Source organism: Staurois parvus, unplaced genomic scaffold (assembly GCF_062004578.1).
Source record: "Staurois parvus isolate SC_StPar_1 unplaced genomic scaffold, SC_StPar_1.0 ptg000276l, whole genome shotgun sequence".
NCBI lineage: Eukaryota > Metazoa > Chordata > Amphibia > Anura > Ranidae > Staurois > Staurois parvus.
In genome coordinates, this window is record NW_028318072.1 from 9,078,961 (window position 1) to 9,106,045 (window position 27,085).

Genomic DNA, 27,085 nt, shown 5'->3' on the forward strand with positions numbered 1-27,085 from the left:
AGACCCTAGATAGATTTCTATTCAGCTGTCTGGAGGAATTCCTGAGCAGGGGATCCAGTGCCTGTCACTCCAAGAGATAAGATAGTTCTGAGTAGTTGCTAATCTGGTTTCCCACCAGAGTGCTCCTTCCCCTATCTGGTTCAGGGGGTGCAGGTCTACTCGCTCAGACCTTCTCCTGTGTTGCTGATGGGTCGGTGGCTGCTACCAGGCCTTTTAGCTGGGCCGCTCCTTCCCTGCCTCACAGTCCTCTCTCAAGGGGCCAGTGAAGTCCTGAGCTTTTCATCTTCCAAGGTCCTCTGCCTGTAGGTGAGCCCCTCTCCATCTGGGCCCCCTCACAGGTTCCTACCTCCAGCCTCACATCCTCCTCAACTCTCCTTCAACTCCTCTCCAACAACAACTCTCGCTACTGAGCAGGCTTGGTTACTCTTAAAGGCTGTCCTGGGTCCATGCCAAGCCTCCTGTAGGGGATTTGCCAGGATCCTCTAAGCGCAAAGACCATCAACTCCTCAGATTTGCCCACTGTTTCTATATCTTTCTCCAAAGTCCTGGAGCAGGGGGAAATTCCAGAGGACTGGTCTGCAGCACTTCTCATCTCTGACAACAATTTTACCCCTGCTTAGTATCACACCCAGGCTGCTACTCTGCTCTAACAATTAGAGTCTAGATCCCCCTAGCTGATTAAAAAGATGGTACATTAAGTTTGGCGAAAAAAAAACAAAAACAAAAAAAAAAAAACAACATTCCTACAGCTGTACATCACTTTTTTTTTTAAAAGGAAGAAGAATACCACTTGTACTTCTGTTCTGCCTGAAGACCTGAAGCTGTTAACCATTGCAGCAATGGATGTTTAAAGACAGCTACCCGCACAAGAGACATTTTTTATTACAAACAACAAACAACAAAAAAGTTCAAACGCCTAGTGCATTATCTCTAGCACTTTATTGTAGGTTTAAAAAAAGTACTCACAAACCAAAATGGAATAGTAGTGTCTCAAAATAACAGAGTCCAGAAGTGCACCCTCCAACTACATGGAAAAGTAAGGATAATGCACTAGGCATTTGGGCCTTTTTTGTTTTTCATTTCTGCTGTACAGGATTCTCCAATTTGAGGAGAAATCACCGCCTTAATTATCCAGCCCGAGTTGCACTGTGGTCAGGGCAATTGGATCAATTATGGCAAGCTTCCCTACAATTTTTGACTGCTAAAGTGTCAAGTTTACATTGTTCTTTGGTGTACTTTATTACAAGTATGTGATATGACTAGCTGTAGGGAATTTATTTTTTTTTACCAAAACTTTAGCTTTAACCCTAGACAGGTTGTGAGGGCCCAATACAACCAATGGCTCCCTTGAGGGTACAAACGCAACACTATACGTGTTTGAATAAGCACAGTAGAGTTTCTCAGCAGTAACATCATTTTCCGTACCAAGACTTTTCAGAAGACTCTGGAAAATATTATCACCCTCCACCTTGTTAAAGCCAAAGAGGACCAATCATTAAACTATTTTATCTTTTAGGTGCACTGGAGGTGATTGCGAAATTCACCCACTTGAAAAAAGCCATTGCACTGCAGTCCCACTGTCCATGTTAGATTCTTCAGCTGTTTTTCATGAAAAATTCAGAAGATAGGTAAGAATTCAAAGAGGGACTAAATGCACAGAAAAAAGGAACCTATAGGTAAGGCATCAACATCTACCAATAACTGAAATATCAGCTTTTGCTGACTTTCTGAGCTACTCGTCCAGTAAAAATATGCCAGTTAGGGGTTCTGACTACACTTGAACTTTCCTGATCGGCATGCTTGTTTTTATTAGTATTGAAGCTGGTGACAGTCAGGCAACTAGCATTTTTAAAAGACGTCTGCACTACAATCCCCTCTAGGTCTCTTCCTCTAAAGTAGATCTCTTTTCCTACGGTTTATCTTGTCACGGTGTAATAAGAAGCTGAGACCAGAAGAGGGCACAGCTGCCTAGCTATCTGCTTCCATGTATGTGTGTCTCTGCTCCTATTCAGAATACGGGTTTGACATAAGCACAAGGCTCAGCAGACAATGCAGAGCCTGTGGCAGAATAAATGCCTGAATTATTAAGGTGGCCAGGCTGTGACCAGCTGATACCATTATTAATTCATGGGGACAGCCCGGCAGATCTATGTGACCTTCCAAGGAACACGTAATCCCTTCAATGCTCCTGCAACATGCTCACATAACATCATATGGTATACTGGCTACTAAACACTAAAATGACCATATGTATTGAATGTCTGTATAGGAAGCCATACATTTTAATATATGTAGCATGCAGTGGGATACAATCATAAAAAGGAACATTGAGGTGCATGTATGAACTGGCATTTCCACTTTCACTAGTTACTGTGTGCACCACACACAAGATGCGGTATGGTGTCCTCTTCTGTACATGAGAGCAAAGAGAGGGCAATGTGTATATGAATTAAAAATGTACCTTTTTCCAAAGAGAAGTGAAGTTTTATTATGGTTACCCTTGGCTGCCAAAGAGTAGCAAAGTACAGCAAAGAACATGAATGAGCCATCATGGGACAAACTAGTCATCTCTATTGTGAACATCCCTTGTTACAGTAATAGGCATGTGAAAGGTACTCTTTATGGAGAGACCCCAAATCCCTCCTCTGCCCTTTAAATCAAACCAAGATTGGTGTGATTGAATGCTTTTCATTTTTGTAAATGGCGTCATGTATTTCTGAGTCAACCGGAAGTGATGTAAGGTCATCATTTCTGGGTTACTAGATCATAAAGGCCAACAAAGTCGATATGGTCTATGTTGGGCTCTATGATCAGCCGGCAGAAGCACTGGCTAGTTGATCAGGAATCCTGGTGGGATGGAAGATCTCGTTACTTCTTGTAATAGCAATCAAAAGGATAGTTAGCTGCTCTAATTGCTATGTAACATTACCCCCTCAGAGACTACTGAGTAATTTTCGGGTTCCCTATCTTTCTTGACCCCACTCTGGAAGCCCAACCCCTGCTGACACCACCTTAAACCACTGGCCAGAATAATTCTCTGGCTGCAGCCATAAAATAGACTCACACACAGTTTAGAGTGAACTAATATTCTGGTTGTATTGAAATCAAATGTGAGCACAGTAAAACAATATGTGCATAAGACAACAGCTGTCACTGTAGTAACTTCAAGTAAAGATCACAACATAGCACAAACTCAATCAATTCTAGAGGTCCTGCAATTAAGAATTTAAATGAGAACCCCAGTTCTGAAATGTTTTTATCCCAGTGAGTCAAAAAAAAAAAAAAAAAAAAACCTATCAAGCAGAGGCTAACTCACTTTGGGTGCTCAGTGGATGAGTCAATTCTGAAGGAAAGCTCTTCAATTGGATAGACTAATGTCCCTTGAACTGCAGTGTCTGATCTTCTGCATGCTTGATGGGGCCCTAATTGGTGCACGTAACGATTCAAATCCTCCTTGAGGCAGAGGGTTAGAAGTTCTTAATAGAGTGTAAACATAAAAAGGGAAGGAGTTGCCCCCAAGTGATGTTGCATTCAAATAGTATCGTTTTGACACAAACAGGATGAGGTGTAAAATTTGACAGTAAGTAGAAATGGGCAAGACTGTGGAGTTGGGTTCTTCCTCAGGCCACAGTGGCAAACTGCAGCGTTGCAGGTACTCATTGGTGAATGAGCAGACTGTAATGAAAGCAATAATACAGCTGGGCCAGCAGATGGCAGATAGTGCAGTAGGCCTCTGTGATTGGATATGCTGGAACTGTAATAACTAGTAGGCCAAACAACTTAGGCCTTAACACATATAACTGGAGAAACGATAATAATCAAGCTGAGTTGTCAGGGCCTGGACTTGAACCTGGGACTTCTACTGTGTCAGGCAGTAACTCTACTCACTGAGCTACCTGGGATGCTGGACAACACTTTGCCTCATCTATTGGATAATCCTGCCTTGTGCCTTGTTTGCTCTTGAACCTTGAACTCCTTGCTCCTCCCATGAACTTCCTATATAAGCCATGTCCTTGGACTTCCTCCTTGCCAGATTATTGTGCCTTTCCAGCCAATATTCCTGCTACTGTTCCTGCTGCTGTCTACACCTCCGCTACTGACCTTTGGCTTGTTCCTGACCACGATTGATCTGCTACCATTTGTGACCGACCCTTGGCTTGTGACCGACTCTGCTTTCGTCTGATCCCTAACCTGTTGATCCGCTATTGGTTCCCAGTCTGCTCATTCCCTGGTGGGGTGATCCTGAGATCTGCGACCTGGTATTAACACGCAGCCCAATCCATCTCCACCATTAGGAGCTCTGGTGAATACCGGTTAATACTTAGACCCCGCACCTCAGGTGAGCCTGCGTCATTCCCAGGGGGATCCGCTGGTGTACCTATCCTGCTGGTTCCAGGTAAGCCTTTTACTGCTATAGCAACTGGTCTCTGAACCTAACCTTACACCATGACAGAATAATCTGGCCCACACATGGAGGCCGCTATAGCAAATGCCATGGCTCCTGTCAGGCAGCAAATTTCAGAGCTGCAAGAGTTTGGTGTTACCTACCAAAAGAAATTTGCTGAACTGCAAAGTGTAGTAGAGGGGCAACAGGAAGAGATCCATGCTCTGCAGACACGATTGCTGGACATGTGCTCCCGCGATGTTGCTAATACACGCATGCCTCTGCCACTCAAGTTCAATGGAGACCGCCGCCACTACAGGGGTTTCCTTAACCAATGCCGCATTTATTTCCAGATGCAACCTGCTGCATTTAATACTGAGAGGCAGAAGGTATTGTTTGTTATAAACCTCCTGACTGAGGAAGCCCTAGCTTGGGCCTCTCCCTATATAGAGCAAAACAATGCAATGTTAAACAGTTTTGCGACTTTTGTGACTGCAATGAACCAGGTCTTTGATGATCCCAACCGCTGCGCTACCGCTGAAGCAAAGCTGCATAGTTTGAGGCAGGGTAGACGCCCTGTTGCGGAGTATACAACTGAATTTCGACGCTGGATCTCAGACACCACCTGGAACCCAGCAGCGCAAAAGAGTCAGTTCCGGCAGGGGCTCTCTGAACAGGTGAAGGATGAGCTCGCCAGAGGAGAGACTCCTAACGATCTTGAGGAGTTCATCCAATTATGCATTCGGATTGACCAGAGACTGACAGAAAGAAGAAAGGAGAGATTGGGAAGTAATGGTGGCATGCGTTTTTCTGCTAATCAGTTCAGTCAGAAGGATTTAAACATTTCTTCAGATTATAACACACCTGAACCTATGCAAGTAGATACTGTTAAAAGATCAATTTCTACTCAAGAGAAGGAGAGAAGACGTTTGGAGAATTTATGTTTATACTGTGGGGACTCTGGGCATTACGCAGTCAATTGTCCTAATAAAGCCAAAAGAACAATTGCTGCGACTGATGTTATCCTGCCTAAACGCATAAATTCAATTACCCAGTCTATCTCCCCATTGATCGATGAAGAAAATAAAGTTGGTCCTAAACAGTCTCATTTTGTTGTCCCTATCAAACTTTTTACTGAGGGCCATGAAATTCCTTGTTCTGCTATGCTGGACTCTGGGGCTGGGGGAAACTTTATGGACATAGAGTTTGCCCACAATAATAATATTCTCAGGAGAAACAAATCTGCCCCTATTGATATGGAGACAGTTGATGGTTCACCTTTATCATCAGGACCAGTTACTCATGAAACAGTTCCTCTAGTACTCCAATTTCAGGCTGACCATTTTGAGACCATCAGCTTTCAGCTGATTACATCACCTAAATTTCCTGTCATCCTGGGCATCCCTTGGTTTACTACCCATAATCCCTTCATCAACTGGGGAGCACGGACCATAAATTTTACATCCCCCCATTGTGAGGAACATTGTAGGAAACCATGTGCTACAAGTTGTCTACCAATCAGGAAATCACAGGCTGATATGGTAACTACACAGTCATATGACAATCTGCCTCCACAATACCATGAGTTTCGAGACGTCTGTGATAAGAAAAATGCGGATCAACTACCTCCTCATCGTCCATATGATTGTCCCATTGAACTGCTTCCAGGAGCAGAAATACCATTCAGCCGCATTTTCAATTTATCAGAACCTGAGTTAAAGGTGCTAAGGGAGTGGCTTGATGAGAATTTGGAGAAGGGCTTTATCAGACCCTCAACATCTCCTGCAGGAGCAGCCCTGTTCTTTGTTGAGAAAAAGGACTCCACCTTGCGTCCATGCATTGATTTTAGGGGCTTGAATAAAATCACTGTTAAAAACCGTTACCCACTCCCTTTAATCGCAGAGATGTTGGAAAGACTCCGCTCTGCCAAAGTCTTCACAAAACTTGACTTACGGGGGGCATACAACCTGGTACGCATGCGTCAAGGCGACGAATGGAAGACTGCCTTTAGAACCAGATATGGACACTTTGAGTCCCTAGTTATGCCTTTTGGCCTATGTAATGCTCCCGCGACTTTTCAGCACTTCATAAATGATGTGTTTCGAGATTTGTTGGACCAGTTTGTTATTGCTTATCTGGACGATATCCTCATCTTTTCGGACAACCTGGTGGAGCATCGCAAGCATGTCTGCACTGTATTCAAAAGGTTAAGGATGAACCGACTCTACATCAAACTGGAGAAGTGTGAGTTTGAACGAGCCCAGATCCAGTTCTTGGGATATATCGTTTCTTCAGAAGGAGTGAGCATGGATCCTGAAAAGATCAAGGCAGTGGTGGATTGGACTGCCCCTGGAAACGTTAAGGAAATACAACGATTTATTGGATTTGCAAACTTTTACAGGAAATTCATAAGAAACTTCTCTAAGGTAATAGCACCAATTACACAGCTGACAAAGAAAGGAGTGCCCTTTGCATGGTCAACTGAGGCACAAACTGCTTTTAGTAAGCTAAAGACTCTCTTCACATCTGCACCAATATTGGTACATCCTGATCCTGAGCTACCTTTTATTGTGGAAGTGGATGCCTCAGACTCCGCCGTGGGAGCTATCATTTCTCAGCGAAGAGGAGAAAAAATGCAGCTTCATCCCTGTGCTTATTTTTCTCGTTTGATGTCATCTGCTGAAAGGAATTATGACATTGGGAATAAGGAGTTGCTGGCAATTAGGGAAGCCTTTTCCGAATGGAGGCATCTGTTGGAAGGGGCTAAGCATCCTGTGACTGTCTTCACGGATCATAAAAATCTAGAATTCATCCGTTCTGCCAAGAGATTGTCTTCTAGACAAGCACGTTGGTCACTGTTCTTTTCCAGGTTCAATTTTATTATCTCATATCGACCTGGGTCAAGAAACGGAAAGGCTGATGCCTTATCACGAATGTCGTCTGGGCCTCTCCAGGAGAACACTTCTGAATGCACAATCCTGCCTCAAAAGAACTTTCTAGGGGCCACAAGTCCTAAGGCATTCTTGAATCTTCTTAAAGAGGGGTATGAGAATGACCCACTTCTCAATCATCCACCTACGGACATTAACCTGACTTAGAAGAATGGCTTTTGGATTCAAGGACATCATCTTTATGTACCTGAATCTGTTCGGGTGGAAGCTCTCAAGTTGGTTCATGATTCCAAACTTGCTGGGCATTTTGGAGTCGCTAAGACCGAAGAACTATTATCACGTTCCTTTTGGTGGCCGGGGTACAAGAAAGATGTCAAACGCTATGTGACCTCATGCTTGGCCTGTGCACGCAATAAGATTCCCCGAGCCTCCCCTTTGGGGTTGCTTCAGCCACTCCCTGTTCCATCAAGACCATGGGGGTCTATTTCTATGGATTTTGTGGTGGATTTACCTCCCTCAAAAGGAATGACCACCATTTTGGTAGTGGTTGACCGTCTCACTAAAATGGCCCATTTTGTTCCAGTTAAGGGGGTGCCCACTGCTGAACAGACCGCTGAATTGATGGTTCGAGAAATTTTTAAACTGCATGGAATCCCTGATGATGTGGTGTCTGACAGAGGTGTGCAGTTTACTTCGAAATTCTGGAGAAGTTTTTGCTCAGCCTTAGGTGTTACAATTAATCTGTCCTCTGCTTTTCATCCCCAGTCTAATGGTCAGACTGAGAGAACTAATCAAACAATGGAACAGTATCTTCGATGCTTTGTCACTTATCTTCAGGATGACTGGGTGGACTGTCTTCCCACTGCAGAGTTTGCATACAACAATTCTAAACATAGTTCCACCTCTCAAAGTCCTTTTTACTTAAACGCCGGTTACCATCCAGTTTTTATTCCTGATCTCCCTATCACAACTCCAATCCCTGCTGTTACCGATAGACTAACTACATTGCAGGAGATTCAAGAGAAATTGATTGAGACTTTGAGGGAAGCTCAGGAGTATTACAAAAAGTCTGCAGACAGACACCGGAGAACACTTCCTACGTTTCATGTGGGTGAAAAAGTTTGGTTATCAACAAAGAATTTGAAGGTCCAGGTGCCATCTGCTAAGTTGGGTCAAAAGTTTGTGGGTCCTTTTCAGATTTCTGCCCAAATCAACCCAGTCACCTTTCGCTTACAGCTTCCGGATAGTATGAGGATTCACCCTGTTTTTCATATATCACTACTCAAACCGTTTCAGGAAAATCCTTTCCCTGGAAGAATTTTTCCACCTCCTCCACCTGTTGAGGTACAGGGTGAAGAAGAATTTGTGGTGGAGAAAATCCTTGATTCCAGGATCTTTAGGAATAAGTTACAGTATCTGGTTCAATGGGAAGGATATGGACCAGAAGAAAATTCTTGGGAGCCTGAGGAGAATGTTCATGCTCCTAGACTAACAAGAGAATTCCACCAGAGGTTTCCACGCAAGCCTAGTCCTAAGACGTCCAGAGGACGTCCTGGGAGGAGGGGAGTACTGTCAGGGCCTGGACTTGAACCTGGGACTTCTACTGTGTCAGGCAGTAACTCTACTCACTGAGCTACCTGGGATGCTGGACAACACTTTGCCTCATCTATTGGATAATCCTGCCTTGTGCCTTGTTTGCTCTTGAACCTTGAACTCCTTGCTCCTCCCATGAACTTCCTATATAAGCCATGTCCTTGGACTTCCTCCTTGCCAGATTATTGTGCCTTTCCAGCCAATATTCCTGCTACTGTTCCTGCTGCTGTCTACACCTCCGCTACTGACCTTTGGCTTGTTCCTGACCACGATTGATCTGCTACCATTTGTGACCGACCCTTGGCTTGTGACCGACTCTGCTTTCGTCTGATCCCTAACCTGTTGATCCGCTATTGGTTCCCAGTCTGCTCATTCCCTGGTGGGGTGATCCTGAGATCTGCGACCTGGTATTAACACGCAGCCCAATCCATCTCCACCATTAGGAGCTCTGGTGAATACCGGTTAATACTTAGACCCCGCACCTCAGGTGAGCCTGCGTCATTCCCAGGGGGATCCGCTGGTGTACCTATCCTGCTGGTTCCAGGTAAGCCTTTTACTGCTATAGCAACTGGTCTCTGAACCTGACCTTACACTGTGACATGAGTAGAGAATAACAGAACTGGATAATGTCATCTGCAACTTGGATGGCATGAATATGGAATTCTCTCACCGAGTCTGTGGTTTCCATCCAATGGCAGAAAGTCTCTCTGCAGACTGCTCACAGGACTGTCCACAGACTTGTCAGCAGTCAGCAATTCCTGCTCTCTCCTTCTTACTCGCTGCACTCTGGCCTGCCTTGGACCTCCGGTGTTCTGCATAGTCTCCTCCTTCTTCTGCTCTCCAGCGCTCTTCATACACTTCCTGTCATCTGGTTCTGCTTCTGTATTTATTGGCCTCCGCCCATGTAACGGAACCGGACCCAGACTGCACTTCGGTATTTCTGTTATACTCCAGCTTCTCTGTCCGAACACAAAATCCCCGGACACCACAACTGATCATGCAGGAAATAAGATAGCACCAGACTCTTATGAAGACAGGAAGTCAACTGCTTTATTTTAACACAAACACAAGATATATGCACAGGGCAGGGAAATACAACCAGGAACAGGAAACACATCACCAGGCCCTCCCATCAGGGGGAAGGGCTGCAGGAACCACCCCCACCAACCCAAGACACACAATAGAACAAAGGGATAACCACAAGGCAGTAGACAATACAGGAACACATGCATCCCATAATAGTTTGCTGGCCAGCAAGACACAATAGAACAATGGGATGCAGCACATGGCAGTGAACAATGAACAACCCCCACAACCAACCTATACATGTCTACACAATATCAGGACAGAGCACCCTGTACCCCCTAACAGGCACAGGGTGCCTTTACACATAAGAGGAACAACAGGGTTCCCCCCACCCCCAAAAGTCACTCCCGTCACAGCCCATCTGCCAGTCCCTCTGGGAAATGTAGTCCACTATGTCAGACAGTGAAGTCCTGCAAATCAGCCTAAGAATCCCACAAAGATTTTCAACAGAGTCTGTGGTGTAACTGTTAACTGGGCTGCAGGACACTGCCATCTTGTGTACATTTAACATCCTGCAAACAGTATTTCTGCAGGGTGTTACTGCTGTTACAAGAGAGCCGACAGTATAACGGCTCAAACTCCAGTGACGCATGGGTACTTCAATGTAGCTGAAATGGATATAAGAACATAGCAACCCCCTCTTGATCCCTCCTGAGATGAACTATGAACTTTGGGATGTGTACTGTGCATAGAGAAGTGCACATGACCACAACTAACATGCATTGCTTGTAGAAAACAAACTGAAGCAAGAGGGAAAAATAGGAGGTATAGAAGTTCATGGAAGACATTACAAGGAGGCCAAAAAATTAAAGGTTAATTTGCCAGCAGAGAAGTAAGATCATTATAATTGATCGAAAATATTTGCTGTTGCAACACAAGAATGGCAATATGTGTATAACAGAACACACAATCGATGACCAACACCAAGTTATATCATCTTCTAGTGGGGCGACATACAATCGAGGCGTTTGTCTGGGGACAGGTACACAAACCATTCACATTATCAATATTGAACTTCTGTACAGAAGTTGTTGTTGCTTTTTTTTTTTCAAGGAATTGAGGCCTCCTGTGTGCCATCACTTACAGTGGGGAAAATAATTATTTGATCCCCTGCAGATTTTGTAAGTTTACCCACTCACAAAGAAATTAAGGATCTATAATGTTTATCATAGGTGTATTTTAACCTCTTTTATCTCTGTTTTATACTATTATACCTCTGCATATCGACATGGGCTGGACGGGAATGCTGCCGATGCAGGTGGACGTTTCTAAACATCCCACAGCATCCATTGCCTGTGTGCGCTCCCTGGGAGCACGTGGCAACATGATCAGTGCCCACTGTGTCCGGATCGCTGTGCAGGACCTCTGTGTGAGGTCCCGATTCATGTGATTGCTGATTGGCCAATCAGCAATCACATGAATAGTAGTAAACAAGATGTCACTTCCTGACATCATGGCTTGCTTACTAGTGAAATCTGTGAATGACCACAGAGGTCACATGGTACAAGGCTATTCACAATAGACTTGTACCATGTGACAAGCTGTGACCAATCACAGCTCTCACAGTATTTCTCGATGGCTGTAGGAATGCAACCAGAGAAAAGGAGACATTATTGCTTTTACAGCCTTTATGGGTGTAAAAGCAATCAGTGTAAAAAAAGAAAAAAAATTATCACCCCCTCTCAAGACGTACAGTGTCATTATGGTGACACTGTACTGCTAGGGTGACAGTATGTTAAAAAAAAAAAGGAAAAAAAAAAACAAAATAATATAAAAAAAAAAAAAAAGGATTAAAAAAAAAAAAGATTAAAATGTAAAAGTTTTTTTAAAATTATGATTTTTGGTTATAAACTAATTTGGGTTATTTTTTTTTTACTAAAAATATAGTTGAAGACATTTTGGCCAAGAAAGATTATTTATTTGCAAAATTTTATAAGAAAAACACTTTTTTTTTTCCAAAATTTTTTGGCTTTCATTTATATAGAAAAAAAACATAAAAATCCCAGTGATGAATAAATGCCACCAAAATAAAGTTTTATATGTCTCAAAAAAATTCATATGGGTACAGTGTTGCATGACCGCCATTCAAAGTATGATAGCACTGAAAGCTGAAAATTGGCCTGGACTGGAAGGGGGTGTAAGTGTCTGGACTTGAAGTGGTTAAATGATAGAGACAGACTATCAACCAAAAATCCAGTTCTCATGTTGTACAAATATTAGTCCTGTCAATTTAAGAAGTTGCTCCTAATGACAACTCGTTATGTGTATAAAATACACCTGTCCACAGTATATATTTCATGGGCACCACCATGAACAAGACCAAATAGATGTCAAAGGACTTCAGGGACAAGATTGTAAACTTGCACAAGGCTGGAATGGGCTACAAGACCATCAGCAAGGAGACAACTGTTGGAGCGATTATTCACAAATGGAAGAAATACAAAATAACCATCAATAGCCCTCGGTCTGGAGCTCTATGCAAGATCATTTGATCTATCATTTAAAATACACCTATGATACAAATTATAGACCCTTCATTTCTTTGTAAGGAGGCAAACTTACAAAATCAAATAATTATTTTCCCCACTGTATGTCTGGAAGAACCCTTCCACAAATATGGCCATCATTGGAGAGATTTCTCATCACTTCCTCTCTTGGTGATGAAAAGACATTAAATTTCCCCAGCAGGAAAGCGGACAGCAAATGTCAGCAAAATTAACAGTTACCAAGCTATTTGTGCTCCAGAATTGGATGTTCTGCATTGATAAGAGTAGTGTTAGGAAGACCAAGTTCATGTCCTTGCTCAAAGAACTGTGCATGTATGCAGAATGGTCCACAATGGTCTATGCACAGAATCACGGCTGTGCACACATCTACACGTGTGCTTATGTGTGCACATTTGAACTGACTTTGCTGCCCAGAGGCTTACTTAAAGCACTAAACAACTAAAGAACATTGCTAAGTGGTTAACTCCTAAGACCAGACCCTGCTTGTCCCTGTGACATACACTGTTTTGCCTTCTGACTACAGCTGATCTCATACACTCCGGTACCTGACCTCTAGCGTGCTTCTTGACTTCCCATCTGATCCCTTTGGCTCATCATCCGCCTGTGTGATACTCACCTTGACTCGGCTACTGTGTACGTGCTTGCCTTCCGAATCTGTACCTCTGCTGCTTTCCCGTTCCAACTTTTGCCCTTCTGGCCACGTTTCTGCCTCCTGCATCTGCAAGCCCTGTGATGACATCCAGCAAAAGTTCCTGTTCTTCTACTTCATCACAAGAATCATTTCAGGCCAGGTGTTACTACAGGTACCCATGCAACTCTGTGTCCTGTCCTACCCTGTCGACAATCTCGGGGGAACAAACAGAACATTAGGTATATAGGGAGCGTCTTCTCATCAGTTTGGTCTCTACCAGGTACATGACATATAGCATGAATCAGGAAATTACTGCATTATGGCCACTAGATGGAGATGATTGTAACGGAACCGGTACCCGACCGCACTTGGGTATATTCCGTTGAACCGCAGCTTCCCTGTCCGAACACCATCCACGGACCACACCCTTAAAATCCCTCAGGAAAAAGACAGCACCCAGCTCTTAAAACAGGAAGCCAACTCTTTATTTTAACACAAAACACAGAATATATACAGAGGGCGGGGAAACACAACCAGGGACAGGAAATACATCATCAGCCCGCCCTATCAGTGGGAAGGGCTACAGGGAACCACCCCAACCAACCCAAGACACAGAACAATGGGATGAAACACATGGCAAAGGATATTGACCAACCCCCACACCAATACACAAACAGTACATCCCATAATAGACATTCACATACACACCCTGTAACCCTTAACAGGCACTGGGTGCCTTAAACATAATGGGAATTTGGGAAGATGATACAGAGGTCCCCCCACCCCCAAAAGTCACTCCCGTCACCTATCTCCCCTTTCAGCAGGAGAGTAACGCAGGAGTAGATCCCAGACGGATGTACTCTGAAGTTACTCTGCACCTCCAGTCTCTCAATGCCAGCACCCGCACAGTACCCCATGCAAATTGTCCCACACCAAACGTTACTCACCCAGCCAACCTCTGCCTCTCCCGTAGATCATACCCGCCGCTGGGGAGAAGTACGGACTGGTCCTTCTCCCGGAAATCCTCTCAGCCGCTGGAGAGAAGACAGGGTGGCTGGGCCGCCTTCATCCTTCTGTGGGGGATCTGGGCCGACTGCCCAGCATCCCTGGGGTATCCAAGTGGTGACTGTAGTTGCTAGGCAGAGGCCAGCGGCACTCTGCCCTGGTGCCAGCGCTTCTGCTGGGGACCCCACATCTGCTCCGGCTAACCGCGGGGGAGGGAGGCTGCCTTCCTCCACTCCCAGACTGTGGATCTACTGCTGGGATGGCATTCCTCTGTCACTGTCCCCCTGGTGCACAGATCCTGGCTTGGGAGGGAAAAGAGTTTCCTCCACTTTGGCTGACTGTGGGGGAGGGAGGACAACAACCTCCTCTCCCTTCTCACCCTGGGCCTCTGAAACTACCACAGGTGTGGGGCAGCGGTCCTGGACCCTCTGTCCGGTTGTCAGCGCTGCAGCTGGCAGCTCGCCGGCTGGTTCCTCCTCAGAAAAAAAAAATCAGTACAATCCCCAGTCTCTGGAATGGCTAAATGTCCAGGGCACGGGCTGGTGACCCTTGAGTCCAGTGCCAGCACTTTGGCAGGTGACTCATCACCCACAACGTCCTCCATTGAAAAATCAATTAGATCCATGCATTCTGGGATCTGTACTTGGAGGGATGAGCCAACTTCTCCATCTTCCATACCCTCATCCAGTTGTTGGACAGACGTGTCCCTCCATCCAAGCTCATCCCATGTAGAAACAGGATCGTCTAAATACGCCAGCACTTGCTGCATCTGCCATAAGACCTCTGTTTCCATAGCTGCAGGTGGTATCTCTCCTCTCCTGCTATCTGAACCTTGGATCCTGGTGGTGGTTTGGATGTCCCAGACTGCAGGTGATTCATCATCCATAACATCCTCCAGCGAAAAATCCATTAGATCCATACATCCTGGGATCTGTAATTGGAGGGATGCGCTGACTGCTCCATCTTCCACACCCTCATCCAGCTGTTGGACAGACGTATTTCTCCATTCACGCTCTTCCCATGTAGAAACCGGGTCATCTAAATAAGCCAGCACTTGCTGCATCCGCCACAAGACCTCTGTTTCCATATCTGCGGGTGGTATCTGTCTCTCCTCTCCTGCTCTTGGATCCCGGTGATGGTTTGGATGTGTTTACAGGTTGGGAGCACAATCCCACCGCTGCCACCAATGTAACGGAACCGGTACCCGACTGCATTTGGGTATATTCCGTTGAACCGCAGCTTCCCTGTCCGAACACCATCCACGGACCACACCCTTAAAATCCCTCAGGAAAAAGACAGCACCCAGCTCTTAAAACAGGAAGCCAACTCTTTATTTTAACACAAAACACAGAATATATACAGAGGGCGGGGAAACACAACCAGGGACAGGAAATACATCATCAGCCCACCCTATCAGTGAGAAGGGCTACAGGGAACCACCCCAACCAACCCAAGACACAGAACAATGGGATGAAACACATGGCAAAGGATATTGACCAACCCCCACACCAATACACAAACAGTACATCCCATAATAGTTGGCTGGACAGGAAGACACAGCACAATGGGGGGTAGCACATGGCAAACAGACAATGGACAGCCATGTGGACTAGACAAAGGAACACACACTATACACAAGACTCAGACATTCACATACACACCCTGTAACCCTTAACAGGCACAGGGTGCCTTAAACATAATGGGAATTTGGGTAGATGATACAGAGGTCCCCCCACCCCCAAAAGTCACTCCCGTCACAATGATCATAGTAAATAGGTGTTTATTTCATAGGCTTCATCTACTATAGTTACTATAGTTCAGTATTTTTCTGGTTCGCACTATTCTGTATGAATGAAAAACATTCAACCTGAAGAAAAATGTGTATACAGTTTCATAGGATGAATAGCTCTGCAAAAGGTTTAAAAATGCACACCCGAGTACCACCAGGAAAAACAAAATCAGGGGGTGTTCTAACGTCTATTAAGCTCATGTGCTGATTAGTACAGAACAACTCCATCACTTCACAAGACACCATCAGACATAAGAGTGGATAATTCATTCTAGTCTGTCCCACAGTAAAGACTTGTAACACATAATAGGGTCAGGTCACTAAACTGTAGGCTCATTTCACTAAACAATAACAACCTTTTTTTTTTTTTTATGTAAAGCGGAGCTCCACCCAAAAGGGGAAGATCCACTTTAAAGACTGGTCCTCCACTCCCCATTAAGGATTGGCACCTTTGGGGAGCGGGTACCTGAAATTGACAGGTACCCACTCCCACTGCGATCGTCTAGGTGATCGGAAGCAGAAGTTGTCCTCCTACCCTCCCTCCCCGTAGTCTTCTGGGACATGTGACAGGTCCCAGAAGACTACGGGGCCATTCAGGAAATGCAGCGCTACTCACGCATGCGCAGTGGGCACCCGCCTGTGAAGCTGCAAGCTGTCACTGTTGGGTACCCACAAGCTGTCACAACCGGGTACCCACACTGAAGATGCCAGCGCCCAAAACACTGACCAGCCGGTGAAACGGGCTGAGGGGAGGACACTGCGGGACCGAGGGACAGGTAAGTGGCTGTTTTTATAAAAGTCAGCAACTACAGTTTTTGTAGCTGCTGACTTTTATTTTTTCACAGTGTGAGTGGAACTCCGCTTTAACTTATATTCAGTAATGAAAGCCAGTGTGAACTGAAAACAGTCATATGGCTGCAATTAACACATACATTATAGCTTAGTTTATTGAGCCTTTTTTCCCTCAAACTGCAAACTGCCTTGGGCAGTGGGGACACCTTTCTGAATGAACAAACTGGAAAATAAGGCAAACGCTGGGGATGATTTTGCAACAGCAAGGTCCCACATGGCTTGGCAATGTAGGAAAGGCTTAATGCATAGTACACACTATAAGGGCAACACAGTGGCTAAATGGTTAGCACTTCCGCCTGGCAGAACTAGGGTTGCTGGTTAAAATCCCAACCACGGCACCACCTGCCTGGAGTTTGCATGTTCTTCCTGTGTCTGTGTGGGTTTCCTCCGGGTACTCCGGTTTCCTCCCACACTCCAAAAACATGCTGGTAGGTGAATTGGCTCCTGTCTAAATTGGCCCTAGTATGTGTATGTATGAATGTGAGTTAGGGTCCATAGATTGTACGCCCCCTAAGGGTTAGGGACTGATGTGAATGTACAATATATATATATGTGTAAAGCGCTGTGTAAATTGATGGCGCTATATAAGTACCTGAAATAAATAAGAAAATTGGAGGAAAATACCATTTTCGCAGCGATCGTCCGATATTCTGATCATTAGTACACAGCTTAGAGAGCCCATCACGACAGTTCATGCAAAATTTTTGAAAGGACCACCACGAAAATTTCTCTCGATAACAGAAAAAAAGATTTTCGTTTAATCAGTACAGTATTCGTCCGTAAAAAATATCAAGTAACCAAGACCACTCTTGATCGGAAATGGAATTTATTACAATACATCACATCATTGCAGGAATTGCATTCTTACGAGAATTTTCGTAACTCTAATAACCTATTCATTTTTGATAATGAGACTAGCATGCAAAAAAAACCCCCAAAAAACCAGACGATCATTTGTTCAATATTCTTATTGCACGTATGAGGCTTTAGGCATAAAGTATGCCCAGAGCTTTTATTTGAGATTAGTGTTGGGTGAGGATCTTCAATTACTTGCAGAATATTAAAGTTGGGCTCTTCGAAGAGTTTAAAATTAGCTTCTTATTCGGTAGAAGAATATAGTGCAAAACACATTTCAGCATCTCAGCATATAGTTTCGATGTCAGACTCCTCGCATGATGTTCTAGTTTGAGGGATCTATATTTTTAGTAGCAATAAATGATCATCATTAAAGTGGTTCTAAAGGTAAAAGGCATTTACATTACTGTATTCTATGCATTAAAGTAAAAAACCTTCTGCGTGCTGCTGCCCCCCCTCCCCCCCCCCAAGCCCCCTAAGGCTAGCTTCACACCTTTGCTGCTATGCAAGCAACCTTTGACCTGAGCATGGCTGCTGTGCCTCCTGAACTGCAGGGAAAAAGGTCCCTGCTCCATTTTTTTAAATCACAGCCTGCACAGAAACCGCAAGTGCAGTGTGAATCCCAGTGCGCAAAGAGGCTGCAATTTCCAGTTTACCTGTGCGCATCTGAGTGGCAGCGCATTTTCTGTGTGGGTGGTTGTGGCTGCAGGAACAGATGTGGGTCCCGCAGCTGCAGTCACCTGCACATACACTTACCTGAGCCTGATCTTGATCCAGTGCTGTGCACAATAGCAGTGTCTCTCTCAGCTCTCTTTCTCTCCTCACTGGATAGAGAGAGAGCAGCCATTAGCTCCTGCTTCTGTCAATCACAGCCAGAAAGGAAAAGAGCGGGGGTGGAGCCGAGTTGTGCTGTGTGTGTCAATGGAGAAAGAGCGCAGTTCAGGAGCGAGTCCACATGAACGCCCCCGCATGAGTGCCCCCATAGCAAGCAAGTTGCTATGGGGGGGCTTCAGCATGGGGGAGGAGCCAAAAGCGCCAGTGCGGGACCAGAAAAAAGGAGGATCAGGTCTGCACTGTGCAAAACCATTACACATTAAGTAGGACATGTTTGTTTGTTTTTTAATCCTTTAGAATCAGTTTAATATGCATGGAAGAGCCCTGGGACCATCCTAAAAATTATTGAATAAAATTCTCAAAATTCTGAGGGCTCTTTCGTAAACATGGTACAAGGTGAAAGCAGTCATATTTGTGTCTCCAGATACAGCACACAAGTGACCTATTGTTACCAAGTCTGTCATAGCTGTACATGTGATTATAGTAAATCACATGCTCCGTACACATGTTGTGCCTTATAATGGCGTCTTACATACAGTAAATTCCCATTGAAACTGAAAGAGACAGAGAATCTGGATATATCTAACAGGACATGGATTCTGCCAAACTACACAGCTGAAAGAAGCTGGCGACTTCAACATTTACCTGAAGCATCACGTGCTGGTGTATATGAGGCTGCAGCTGAGCAGTTTAGATGTAAGTGTTCTCTATAATCTTCTGAAATGATAAGAACAAACTGTGGAAATGAGGCCCTGTGATTTACAAGGCTGAAAAAGGTGGGAAAGGGACTTTTATATCTACAACCATTAGTCAGATACACCTGGGGAGCTTCCGTTTACTTTAGCCACATCACTTATCTTTAAGTATGTCCCACATTGTGTTGTGTGAATGAAGTATTAGGGCACATTCACATGGATGCTCTGGCCTGTACCGTGTGGATCAATGTTTTTTTGTTTGTTTTTATGCGGTTGGAGCTGTGTGTACACTAGACTAGGTTTTGTTATGTGGGCATCATTTGGTGAAACATGAGGAGTCTAAACAGACCCGATGTCAAGCTTTTGAAACAGAGAAAGGGACGGTGGATACTGATTCCTCAGTTCCTTTCTCTACAGCCACAGCTGCACTAGACAGTGAATGAACAGAGCCTCCTGTTCATGCATAAACTGAAGCATAATTAACACAGTTTACCATGCTTCAATTATGAACGAACACAGTGAGTGATCGGTACTGCTCACTCTTTTTGTTCATTCATAAAAAAAAAAGGGGCCAGTGAATATGACATATTTACAGGCCCCTTTCCCTGTTCTCCATCCTGAAACATCCCCCTATGTGCGTGTAGCTGCCGGCAGGGGCGGATTGAAGCCAGCAGAGCTGTGGGTGGGAGCACATGGGGGCCAGGGCAGCAGGGGGAAGAGGATGGTGCACATGGAAGGTGATCGACATGGTGGGAGGAAATTAATGGAACTGCGTCCCCTGTGTGGCTCTCTCTGCAGCAGCTGAAAGCTGGCTTCTCCTTTCCCTCCCGCCAACTTTCAGCTGCTGCAGAGATCCATACAGTGGATGGGTTCCAGTAACTGCTCTCCCTGTCCACATCCATTTTCGCCTGCTGCCCGGGCCCCACTGCTGGCCTAGGCTTTGTAAAGGAGGACTGTGGGGACCCCTTTAGCTGTGGCTTGAAGACCGAAGCTATTAACCACTGCCAAGAAGTTCAGAGCCAAGAAGAGGACAGGCATCCCTGTAGTGAATATTTCTCCAGGATTCAGCTGCTTGCACAATGTGGGATATACTTCATTACATGTAAGTGAGCTGACTAAGCCTGGGTTCACATACATGCAGTGCCGTATAACACATGTGATTTGCACAGGAACCACACCGCATTCCTGTACAAATCACATGTGATTTGTGTGCGGTGCGATTGGAGCCATACATTTTGTATGGCTCTAATCGCACCGCACCCAAAACATGCAGGACCCTTTTTTGGGTCTGCATTAGAATCGGATCTCATGGGTATTCACACCTATGCAATCCGATTCTGCACATCGCACCGCATTTTGCGGACCGCTTTTGGGGTGTTAACATACACACCCGCAGCAGTTCGCACGAACGGGGTGTGATTCTGATGCGGTGCGGAATTCGCACTGAAAACGCTGCAAATTCCGCACCGCATCAGTGTGAACCAGGGCTTAAGCTGTATGGATTTTGTTTTTAGTTAAACTGCAGCTTTAAAGTGAACCTGTGCTATGGTCACGCAGGAAAATGCTACAGGTTAGCCTTCATTTTTCCATCGTCCAGCACTTACCAGCAAAACCAGCAATGGATCAATCCTGTAGTAGTTTAAACAAGACTGAGGACTGTTCTCAATGTGACAGTTGTTGGCCAATCAGCAGCGCTGTCACATGAAAGGGAAGGGAGCAAATCAGATGCTTCTCTGTACTTGGTAGTATTATGGCGTGTCTTTTCTCCTGGCAGTTTTATGGAGAGGTGGTGGAGCAATTAAAGGAGAGTATGTGCTGCTGAGGAATTGAGAATTAAAGTAAACCTGTTGCTTTGCCCTGCATTGGTTTTCTTTCAGCAGCTGGAGCATGAAGCTGGTTCATGGTGCATTAGATACATTAAGTGTACAGATCACTGAGGAAGTAGCAGATGAAGGGGTTAATGTAGCAGTCACATACATTGGGAGGAGAAAATGAGGGGGTTAATGTGCAGGGTGAGGGAGGTGAAGGGTTAACATGCAATTCACAGAGGCAGGATTGAGATAACATGTACAGGAAAGGTGAAAGAGTTAAACAATCCCACAATTAGGGCTGATGAAAAAATATTTTGCGACCTAAGCAAGACCAGCTACTTGTAACCCCCCCAAAAAATAAAAAAAAAATAAAACTCCACACAGAGCTAATCCTTGCCAATGTTAGCTCCATGTGGAGACTGACTGGGGAGCTGGGAGGAACGGATGTTGCAGACAGCATGGCTTGCACGGAACCTCATTGGCTGGATGCCTCTTTTTCACAGATTGGCTTAGATTTGCAGGAGACAGCTTCATCTCCAGCTAACACCATCCACTCCTTCCTGGGGACAGGGATGGAGAAAGAACAAACAGAGGGCGCACCGGCCTAGTGCATTACCATAAAAAATGTTTAATAAGAGATAGAAATAGGTATTGTACTCACAAACGACAGTAAAGTCAAAGGCACATCATAAAAGAGCAGCTGGGTCAAAACCGCGATACGTGACTCTCCGTAATAGGGAGTGTAAACATCCAATAGGCTAACACGTTTTGAAGACTTCCCTCTTCCTCAATGGCTCTGAGGAAGAGGCAAGCCCTCGAAAAGCGTCAGCCTATTGGATGTCTACACTCCCTATTACGGTGCGCCCTCTGTTTGTTCTTTCTCCATTCAGTATATTTGGATTTCCCCAGTCTTTTAAGGGCAGCAAGGTGTGCATATTCCAGGACATTCATGATGTGGTCCTAGCCTACATTGAGTCCATCCCCAAGTGCAGGAGCATTTGCGTTTGCTGGGGACAGGGATACCAGGACCCCGAAGTGACATTTTACCCCCTGGTCACATCAAACTCGACTTTGAAGTCATGTGACTTACAGTGAAGTCGCACGATTTCAAAGTCGGGCGGCATGCCGATTTCAGGTGCGATTTGCAAGACATCTGACACATATGTCTAAGCAAATTGCCCCAAAAGTAGTGCATGTACTACTTTAGATATGACCGCTGTAATTGCGGACAATAGGGTGCGACTTGGCATATGATTTGCAAGTCGTATGGCATGCAAATCGCATGCCAAGTTTCTCTCAGTGCAATCAGGGTGTAACACGCTGCTTCTGCGTCATTAACAAGAAGGGGAGATTAGCGACATCAGTGAACAGGTGTTCTCTGATCTCCCTCCCTTCTATCAGTGGCACCCACCATGTAGGTCCCAGGTGTGCTGGTGGGAGCTTGGACCTGGGAAACATGGCAGGGCATAGGAGGGTGTGGAAGCGATCTGGAGGTTAACAGCTATTGGATCATTTCCACCTGACCTGATTTACACACACTCAATGAAATGCTAGTTCTCATTTATACTTGTGTTTGAAAGACATTAAAAATGTGCAGCTGTGCCAAACTTTTACTGTCCCCAACCAATCCCCATTATGCTGCAAAAGCACTGCCACCATAGTACAGAAGCTGGGGGATTTACACAACAGCCAGCCACTATTGGCAAACTACATCGGCAGTGCCTTTGCAGCATAATGGGGAGTGGTTGGGGTATGGTAAAAGTGTGGCTCAGCCGCACATTTTTAGTGTCCCTAAAACTGTCTGTCTGTCTGTATATAGTGTATGGCTATATCTCTGTGCCTCAGAAAACAGAAATTGTGAGCTTGCCTGTGCACCAGGTTCCCATTGCTGCCTGTGCCCTCATCATCTCCGACTGCCGAGTGTCTATCTGCTCCTAGCCTCCTGGGCCCCTCTGGTGAATTGAAGGGGCCCAAGAAAATATAATTAATGTTACAGCAGGGCCGGCTGTACTGCATAATCGGTGGCCCTGGCCATGGCTACGCCCTAGGCAGCTGACTAGTTTGCCTAGTTGTAGTGCTGGCCCTGCCCACAATCCATCCACTTCCTACCATAAATCTACTGCTATCTGGGATCTGGAACTAATGAAGGATCATTTATTCATTAGTAATATGGAGGAAGAGAAACTGTATACATTTGTGATTGTGCCAAGCTGCTGAGCCATTCAGATGGGCTCTGTACACTGCCTGTGATGAGAGCTGTCAAATGACAGCTCAGATCACAGCAACTAAACGCACAAACTGGCCACCTGTGGGTCATTTTTGCAATGCCATATAAACAGCACTGCAGGAATAAATGTCCATCATAAACATACAGTGGTAGACAAATGGTTAGGGAAACTGGGACACTGTATGATAAAGGGGATCATCATTTACAAAAGCACAGATTTTGAAGATTTAGGAAATGCTTGCATATGGATCAGGTCCTTCCTATGAAGAGCAGAAATGCAAGTACTGTATAAAGGGGGAAATCCTTCTTCATGATGCCATATGTAGAGGGACTACTGTGGGATATTTCGGCTACCTATTTAGCCTTTTTTAAGATCAAAACGTACACAATAAATATCCTTCTCACTTACCAGGGGAAGTGATGTCTTCAGCTTCTGTCACCTGGATATCCGGGATGATGGCGGGTTTAGCGGCTTTACTGGAATAGAACACATTTAACAATCAGAAACCATCCAGTTAGTCTTTCCTTTTAATCTTTTGGTCAATAATACCATATGTACAATATGTCAATGCCTCTTTGTCCTCTCTGACAGTACAGATACAAAAATGTTACATTTTTCTAATCTCCTTCCAGTTCTGGGTTTGTTTAAAAAGTAACACCTTTGATTGCACGTATACAAAATCTAGAGTATTCATTCTTAACCACTTGAGCTCCAGACTGTTTTACTCCCTTCTTACATAGTTACATAGTTAGTCTGGCTGAAAAAAAGACAAAAGTCCATCCAGTTCAACCATTCTTGTCCAGAGCATTTTTTTTTGCTATTCAGCACTGCGCTACTTTAACTGGCAATTGTGCGGTTATGCAACACTGTATGAAAATTAAGTTTATATCATTTTCTCACACAAATATGTCTTTTTCATGGTATTTCATCACCACTGGGTTTTTTTTTTCTTTTTTGGGATATAAACAAAAAAATACCGGAAACTGAAAAAATAAAAAAAAAATCCAATATTAAACATATCCAATAAAAAAAAAAATAGAAAAAAACTCACATTTCTTTATAGATGTAGGCTAAAATGTATTCTGCTACATGTCTTTGTTAAAAAAAAAATCCCAGTAAATATATATTAATTGGTTTGTTTGAGGTATAGCGTCTACAAACTATGGTATACTGTAGCATGTGATCATAGTTCTGCATTACCTTGGTTTGTTTTAAAAATCTAATTCGAATACACTAAGTATTATCCTAATCTGGTGTTGTCCATGCCAATGGGTAGGGATGTGTCAGAGCAGAAAAGGCAGTAGTCTAGCCAGTTGGAGAAAGAAATCCATTTCAGAGGGCTTAACATGTGGCTCCTACAGGGGTGAGCTACAGTAGAGTAACTCTTCTTCTAGTATACAGTATCTCTTTTTCATTGCAGGTAAATAATGGATTCTAAGCAGAAGCAACATGCCATCATTGAGTCGAGAGGACAACACTGACAAGAGCAATGTCTTATCAGTGATTTTTGTCAACGGTGTCATCTCCATAAACATTCTGTAGATGTTGGGCAGCCTGTAAACCTTCATCAGTAAGCACTCAATGACATCACGTTTCTTCTGCTTGGAAATATTTTTTTTCACCTGCAATGAAAAAGAAGAGTTACTATAGAAGAAGATTTGCTCTAACTTGTGAAAAGTGAAGGACCTATGTAAGTTAATAAAAATATGTATGCACACTTTTGCATTACCTATGGTGGAGCCCTTGTATACACTTTATCAGATGACTTAAAGTAGTGTTACATCCAAAAGCAAACATTTACTATACTGCAGCTTACCAATCCTTAAACTATGTGGTTGCATTAGTTTTCTCTTCTATTTTCACCTGGTGATCTGGAAAGTAAGTCTGTGGTTTTTCAAAATGGCAAGCTCTCCTGCAGAATGTATCCATATGCTGTAGAGTGCTGAGACAAACCATTAAACACTGACAGGGGTGCTTACAATTACCAGCTTTTATTCATGTAAAGCCTTAACCCCAAAAAGTGTTGCTGTAACTGCTTCTGTAACTGCAGTGGACTAAATGAAAAGAAATGCCACTCTCCCAACCAGCCAGTGTGACATATGTGTAAGAAAAAGCTTCAGCCTACATGTCTCCCTCAAGAAACCATGCCCCCTGTGTTTCACCCTGCCCGCCTAGTCATTTACTGCACAAGCTGCTCTGGATGAGCATACTGATACACCTTCGCTCCTTCATTCCTGCAGGCTATGGGAGCAGAGTCCCTGGCATCAAGAGGTGCTCTAAATTTATCTTGAGGTTGCAGTGTGAGCTAGAGTTTGGCTCCAATTTGTTAGTGTGTTTAAATCTTCTAGTACATCTAACACTCCCTTCCAACCAGACGGACAATGCTGCTGTCCACAGGTGCCCCCTTGTGTTCCTTCATCCAGAGTTGAGGCATTATAATACAGAAGGTGTGTTACTGGCCAGATCGCTAGGTGAAAACAGAGGTGAAAAAAAAATTAAAAGAGCAGAAAAAAAAAGCGTAAAGAAAATGAATGCAGTCACCACATCTAATGATTAGTAAGCAGCAATATATTAAAGTTATACTAAAGTCAAACATGTCATACTTACCTGCTTTGTGCAGTGGTTTTGCACAGAGCAGCCTGGATCCTCCATCGGTGCTACTGGCCCCTCCTTCCTGTCGGATGCCCCCATAGCAATCTGCTTGCTATGGGGGAACCCGAGCAGGCGTGCTCCCGAGTCATGGCTTCGCATGTCCATTCACACACAGAGCTGCGGCTCAAGCCCGCCCCCTCCCTCTCTTGATTGGCTCACTGGCTGCAATTGGCAGCAGCAGGAGCCAAAGGTTCCTGCTGCTGCCTCAGCCAATCAGCAGTGAGAGTTCCCGGAGAACTGAGGCTCTCATGGATATTGCTGGATCAGGATGGGGCTCAGGTAAGTGTTAAGGGGGGCCTGTGAGCTGCTGCACATGCAATCTCCCAGTTGCTTTACTACTAATCTGAAACAAGCAAGCAGCTCAAATTCTTCAGATTTCACGGTCTGCGTGTTTGCTCCGGATCAGTTAACCCCACTAAACAGTTAATCAAGGATAAGCATGATGGTACGTTTAAAACCCAAGTCAGCAGTTGTTTTCTATTTTCACAAAGTCACCTCTCGCCCACATATAGTGCACAATAAATGAACAGCAGGCATAAACATCAATAGAAGTTGTTATCTGTTGCTAAGCTCTGTATTTTGGACAGCTTAAACTAATCATGGAAAGATTTTCCAGCCATAAAATAGTTGCACAGATGATTTTCACATGTCCTGAAGCTCAGTGTTCTTCTTTGTTGTGTTTGGAAGCAGAGCCTGGAATCTAGAAGTCACAGGATACTGCCAAAAAAAAGGCTTTGTGAATCCAGCCTCCCACCCCTTCCACAACCCAGAACAGTAACCATTCAGCTGCTTCGATCAGATAAAGCCAGAACTAACGGGATTTCCATACCAGGATCTTCATTTATCAAGAGGAAGAAGATTGGCATTGGCCATATCAACCAAACAGATTCTCCCTTTCATTTTCTGATTTTTAGTGGAATCAAAACGAATGGGCTCAAATCGCATCACACAGAAATGCATGTGAATTGCATCAGAATGCTGTGCGATTCACATGCGAGTAGCAGTGTGAACCCAGGCTAATAGCTTTGAACAACACAGACCTATCCCATTCAGATTGTTTATATATTATGATAGGGTCCTTAAAATTACTGCAATTTGACTAGATGATACAATTAAATCATGCTGTGCCATGGATAGATTCATTACAAAATCCAAATGGTCCCTTGATTCCATGGGAAAGCATTAGAAACTGCAAAGAATGAAAATTTACTTTCATATAAAAATGGCAGATCAGGTCATTTGCAGTTACACAACACCCTTGAAAATTGTCTT

The 27,085-nt window shown here is 44.4% G+C and overlaps 1 protein-coding gene across 2 annotated transcripts in view; it reads right to left on the minus strand.

The window, feature by feature from the left end:
- Nucleotides 1–27,085, minus strand: part of RASSF2 (Ras association domain family member 2) — a 92,541-nt gene that overhangs the window by 21,321 nt on the left and 44,135 nt on the right. Inside the window, exons 5-6 of one of the 2 annotated variants that reach the window (XM_089681736.1) lie at nucleotides 23,570–23,637; nucleotides 19,073–19,144 (exon numbers count right to left, since the gene is read on the minus strand). In XM_089681736.1, the coding sequence (XP_089537862.1) occupies nucleotides 19,073–19,144; nucleotides 23,570–23,637 (140 nt within the window). The remainder of the gene's footprint in view (nucleotides 1–19,072; nucleotides 19,145–23,569; nucleotides 23,638–27,085) is intronic. The other variant, XM_089681737.1, reaches the window with a different exon arrangement.